Source organism: Talpa occidentalis, unplaced genomic scaffold, assembly GCF_014898055.3.
Source record: "Talpa occidentalis isolate TD23 unplaced genomic scaffold, MPIMG_talOcc4v2.1 talOcc4.9, whole genome shotgun sequence".
NCBI classification, from domain to species: Eukaryota; Metazoa; Chordata; class Mammalia; order Eulipotyphla; family Talpidae; genus Talpa; species Talpa occidentalis.
The window spans coordinates 26,437,951-26,443,950 of record NW_023605305.1 but is presented as its reverse complement, the minus strand read 5'-3'; the positions used below and the strand labels follow the sequence as shown (position 1 = coordinate 26,443,950).

General features: G+C 43.6%; 1 protein-coding gene across 1 annotated transcript; it reads left to right on the top strand.

Moving 5' to 3' along the window:
* Positions 1-1,075: 1,075 nt before the first annotated feature.
* Positions 1,076-2,023, top strand: LOC119236614 (olfactory receptor 2A5-like). The gene has a single exon (XM_037500552.1). It carries the CDS (start codon positions 1,076-1,078, stop codon positions 2,021-2,023), a length of 948 nt encoding a protein of 315 aa, XP_037356449.1.
* The last annotated feature ends 3,977 nt before the right edge of the window (positions 2,024-6,000 follow it).

The window sequence follows — 6,000 nt, the reverse complement described above, 5'->3', positions numbered from 1 at the left end:
TATGAAATGACCATAGTGATACTGACCTCTGTGGACTGTGGTGATAACCTATTGAGATCACATTTACTAGAACATTTTACAGACTGCCATTTTATAAATGACTATTTCCTTCTTTGGGGTCTGGAAACGGTACATATCCAGGTGATAATGTTCTGTCATAGTCATTCACACTGGGATTAAGAGAAAAGATATTCAGACTTTGTCCAAGGCAGGGCGGAGGACTGAATCCAGAACTGATGGTCTTTGCCACCCACTGCTCAAGTTTCTTCTGTGAGTAGCACAACTGTGGAGAAACCCCTACTGGTCTGGAAATCTTGCAGTCACAAAGCACCTAACACCTGAATAACTATACTTCCTTTTCATGAGAAATGCACTTACATTTTCTCTAGGTTGCAGTGGTGGAGTCTCTGGCCATCTTTACATGACAGTTGTTCTTTACAGTTGAAACCACTTTGGGGAGGGAAGGAAAGATGGGGGTGAGGGGGATAATGACTCTAAGGAAAAGAGTTTTCTCCCCTAAAAAGTTTGTTTGAAATTCCTTCTTTTCATGGAAATTTATGGTGTGTGGGTTTTCAAAGGTACAGCATCAGAGAGGAAGAAGGTTGAAGATCAGCTAGGGTTTTTGTTTCACATTTATACCGTCCTTTGCAACACCTGTGAGTCTTGATGTTTGGGGGGGGGGAAATGGCTTGAGAAACTGCAGAGAGCTCTTGAACTTTTTGATTTACTGGAAAACTGTGTATTTCCCTACCCTCCTCACTTGGGTTTATGGTGTGTATGTTTTCAAAATAAGGCTTTTGCCATGCACAACTCCTCCCACAGAGTCCTTGAATTTTAACAGAACTAGTTTGTTAGGCAGACAAGTATTTACAGAATCTCAACTAACTGCCTGGATAAATGATAAGCCCATTTACATAGAATGTTCCCTGGGTGTGGAGGTAGATATGTTGATTTGATTGTTTAGCTCTGAGATGCCTTTGGTCCCTGCAACTGTGGATCTCAGAGGCATTCTCTCAGTGAGCCTGCAAAGAGTTCCAGAATACATATGTTCTCTTCTTTCCTCAGAAGGAAGGCCATGCATAGTCAAGGCTGGAGAAATCACAGCTCAGTAACTGAATTTATCCTCTTGGGCTTCTCCAGAAACCCCAGGACCAACTGGATCCTTTTCTTTCTCTTCTTCTTCCTCTACTTATTTACAGTCCTAGGAAATGGGTGCATCATCACCCTGATCAGAGCAGATGCGCGTCTCCACACGCCCATGTACTTCTTCCTCAGCATCCTCTCTCTGCTGGACCTCAGCTATGCCACCACCACAGTGCCCCAGATGCTGGTCCATCTAGTAAGCAAGAACAAGTCCATCTCCTATGTTGGGTGTGTGGTCCAGATGTTCATTTTCCTGACTTTAGGCATCACTGAGACCTGGATTTTTGCAGCCATGGCCTATGACAGATATGTCGCTATATGCTTTCCACTCCACTATGGGGTCAAGATGAGTCAAACCTTGTGCGTACTCCTGGTAGTCAGTTCAGCCCTTTGTGGTCTCACCTGTGCCCTTATCTATACAGTCTTTGCAATGAAACTTCCCTACTGTGGTCCCAATGAGATCAACCACTTCTTTTGTGAAATTCCTGCTGTCTTGAAGTTGGCCTGTGCAGACACATCCCTTAATGATCAAGTGGACTTTATTTTGGGCTTCATCTTGCTCCTGATCCCATTATCCCTCATCTTAGCATCATATGTTCGCATCTTTATGGCCATTCTAAAGATTCGCTCCACGCAGGGACGAATCAAGGCCTTCTCTACCTGTGCCTCCCACATCACTGTGGTCACCATGTTCTGTATTCCATGCATGATCATGTACATGAGGCCTGGCTCGGAGGCCTCACCTGAGGAGGACAAGAAATTGGCGCTGTTCTACAATGTCATCTCTGCCTTTCTTAACCCCATCATTTACAGTCTTCGGAACAAGGATGTGAAGAGGGCTTTCCTTAAGTTCATTGGAAAGAGTGAGGACACTCAATAGCCATGGATTAGCACGGTCTACAAGATCTCCGGTCTCTGTCTGCCCATGCACACTTTCACTGAAGTTTTTGGACTTAATAGGAGCCTAGAATGAAGGTGACATCTAGAACAAAACACTTCTGCATTAATTTGACCACTGGAAATATTAGGAAAGGATGCAGAGAGAACTGCTTTCGAGGTTTTCAACAGTGTAATCCCCATAGAAAAGTGTAATTGCCTGGTTCCCTGCCCGCCTTAAGGAAGGATAGAGTTGAGCAGGGAGCTAAAAAGGACTTGGGAAAGAAGGCTGGAGGGAGAAATACTGGAGGAGACACTGGAACAGAGACATATGAAGAAGATAAATTCTGGCAGTTGGCAGCCTAGAGAACTTTCAGCCTTCTCCAAGCATTGGAAGAATATGAGTCTAAGTGATGTGGAACTGTGAGGAGGATCTGAGCACCAGGGTTTCCTGCCTGAAGGCCGCAGTCTCTGAGGAGGGGACCCCTGGAGAAATAGAGAAGCCTTGATTTTTCCAGAGAAAAATGAATTGTCAGCAAGAAGTGTTGATTGTGTTTCTTGGGGGCTTGTTAGGAAAATTGCTCTGGGGTCATTATTGGGATTTTGTGAGGATCATCTGCTGGAACAAATGGGGCTCCTCCTTAGAGCCCTCAGAGCAGCGGAGACCACAGCAGGAAGGGGTCTGTAGGCAGGTGGGTACCAGGCTCTCCAGGTGAGCAGCCCCTGCAAGGGCCTGAGGAGCTGGGACTGGTTGCAATATCTCCTTTCTCATCCTTGAAGGCCTCACACAGATCTCTTCTTCAGGAAGTTCCCCAAATTCTTTCAGGTGGGTGAGATTTCTCTTCTCCTGGAACTCTTAGCACCACCAACTAAGCCTTGACTCTGGCCTCAGAAGCACCGCGTGGAAAGAGTTCTTAGAGTGCAACACTTATCTTGACCTTGAGTGACTCTGATACCAAGAATGACTCACATGTCACTTCAAATATATTAGCGTACAGCACAAATGCATGTGGTTTGGAATGTTCTTTCTCTCATTCATGATTTGAGGGGAAAAAACCTCAGCACACTAGGAAAAAAAGAAATTTCTTTACTCTGACCAAACACATTGACCAAAAAAAAAAATCTCTGGCTGAAATCACACAGAGTGGTGAAAGATTGTCTTCCCCTAAAATCAGACCAAAATAAGCATGCTTTCTTCCAGTGCTCCTACTCAGAACAGCACTGGACATTCTAGCCAGTGCAATGCGGCAAGGAATGAGAAGACAGCAAAGAAAGGATTAAAACTGTTCTATTTTCAGGTAACATAACTGTGTATGTTAAAAAACAAAACAAAATGTGGGCCTCACTGGTGGCACAGGAGTTAAAGTCTCAGCTATCAAGTTTTTGTCAGTCACTGCAGCACAAGTTCGATCCCCGGCCAGGCAGATACCCACATGGTGCAGCAGACTTCTCCTGTCTTGCCCACTGCTCTCCTCAGCAGTATATTTCAGTAGATCTGTCTGTTTTGCTACCCTCTCTGTCTTTGTGAATTCTCTCACACACACACCCCACCCCAGTTCTTCTACACAAAAATTTAAAAAAAGAAGTTAATATTATCTATAATATTATTTGCAATAGCTCCGTTAAAAATGAAAACTTGGGTATAAATCAACAAAACAAGTACAGTATCTGTGTGCTGAACTGCAAGACACTGATAAAAGGAGTCAAAGAAGTTAATAAATAAAGAGACATTTTGTGTTCTTGGGTTGAAACACCCACATAGTAAAGATGCCAGTTCTCTCAAAATTTTCGACTATTTAATGCAATTCCTGTCAAAATTCCAGCAGGAATTTTTGTTGATGTGGATAAGCTGACCTGAAAATGTTTGCAAAAAAAAAAGGTAAAGTAACTAGATGAACTAAAGTAATTTTGAGAAAAAAGACATGAAGCTGCAAGAATCATTATCCAATTGTAAGATATATGGCTATTATAAGCAATACCAAGACAGCATGGTATTGGTGAACAGACATACATATATATCAATAAATTAAAATAGTTCAAAAATAGGTCACAGAAGCATGGCCAAACTGAAAAAGCAATGAATGAAGAAATGATAGTGTTTTCAACACATGTGATGGAACCTTTGAACATACATAAGAAAAAAATACATCTTATCCAAATGCTGGCTAAAACTGGATCACATGTCTAAGGGCAAAGTGTAAAACTACCAAACTTTTGGGAAAGCATAGGAGAAAATCTTTGTGAACTAGGGCCAGAAGACAACTTTTTACACATTATACTAAAAAAAATCCACAAAATCAAAAACTAATATAATGAACTTTCTAAAAAAACCCTGTTAAGAGATTAAAAAACAAGCCACAGATAGAGAAAATATTTGCAAATTACATATCTGACAAACAATCAGTATCTAGAATATATGGAATTGTGAATCCGGAAATAAATACACACTTCCATGGTCAGCATTGTAAAAATAGTACAAAGGAAGCATTGCCGTAGAATTAAAAGTCTAGAGCTAAGTCCTTACATATGCTATCAATAAACTGATCTTCAAAAGAGGTAAATCAGTGGGGGAAAGAACAGTTTTTTCAACAAGCTAAAACCATGGAAAAACATCATTTACATCAATTAACTAAAGTGTTGCCTATTAACGAAAGAAATAAATGTCTCAGATGTGCACGCCGTTTTGCTATGTTAGCAGATTAAAGGGCCTATATATTTTGATATATTGTGGATATTGAAAAAACAATTGATGAAACTTAGCATACATTCCATTTAACAAGATCTAGCTTCCCTTACAAAAAGCCCCCAGCCACAGCTTATCAGTCCTCCTAGCTTGCCCCAATTCAGCCTTCACCACTGTGTACCTGTTCTCACTAGTCCTCAGCCGATGATGAGCTCATAGCGGGCACAGCCCTTGTACCAATGATCCCTGCATAAAATGTGATACGGAGTAGGCATCAGTGAATGTTGGATTGAACTGAATTAAGAGCAGGGCTCAGGCCTCCCCGGTGGCGCAGCGGTTGAGCGCTGGGTTGCGAAGCTTCCCGCAGTCTCTGCGGCGCTGGTTCAATCCCCGGCTGCTCCCCGGCTGCTCCCCGGCCACCGGAGGAGGGTCCCGCATGGCGCGCAGACCTCTCCTGCTGCCCGCTGCTCCCCTCAGCAGTGGACTTCGGTCCTTCTGCCTGCTCTGCTCCCCGCTCTGGCTCTGGTGAATTGTCTCGCCCTCCCGCGCTTCTGACTGTACCCAGTGCTTGTATAAATAAATAAATAAATCTTTAAAAAAAAAAAAAAAAAAAAGCAGGGCTCAACCTGTCACAACTCGGCCTCCAGGCAGTCACTACCAACCAAAGTTTAAAAATAAGAGAACTCTATTCGCCATCTCTAAATAACATACTTGCCCCCAGGGACGGAAGCTTCAAGTCAAGGAAAGCTACTTCACACTTCTCACATCCTACCAGCCCAGGGGTTCTGTCCCTCCTCTATCCTTGGGACTGATGCTGTCTGCCCTGTGCGGGGCGGTGGGAAGGGGGGGGCAAAGAAGCTGTATTTCCTGATCCCTCTGAGTCTTAGGAAGTCAGCTATGCTCACTGCTGTACTATCAGTGCTCTGAGTCTTATTTTGAAAATAAACATTCATGGGACAAACAAAACAGATCAACCATCTGGCATACACTGGGGAGTCAGGTAGAGCATAAAATGAGCTATATCACACTTTGCTACCTCTACTCTGTAGCCCGTCATATTTAACCCCACAGGCACCCTGTATGTTACGGCCCCATTTTAAGGACAAAGAAAACTGAAGTTCAGGGAGGCTGATCTGCACAGTCCTCCCCACTGGTAAGCGGCAGAGCCGGACTTGACATCAGACCTTCTGATGGCTCGGGGCTTGATTCCAGGTGGAGGTTCATCAGTTGCTTCCTCCTGAGCCAGGTTCCATGAAGGGTCTCACAGTTGCTTGGGGACATTCCCTTCCCTGCCGGAA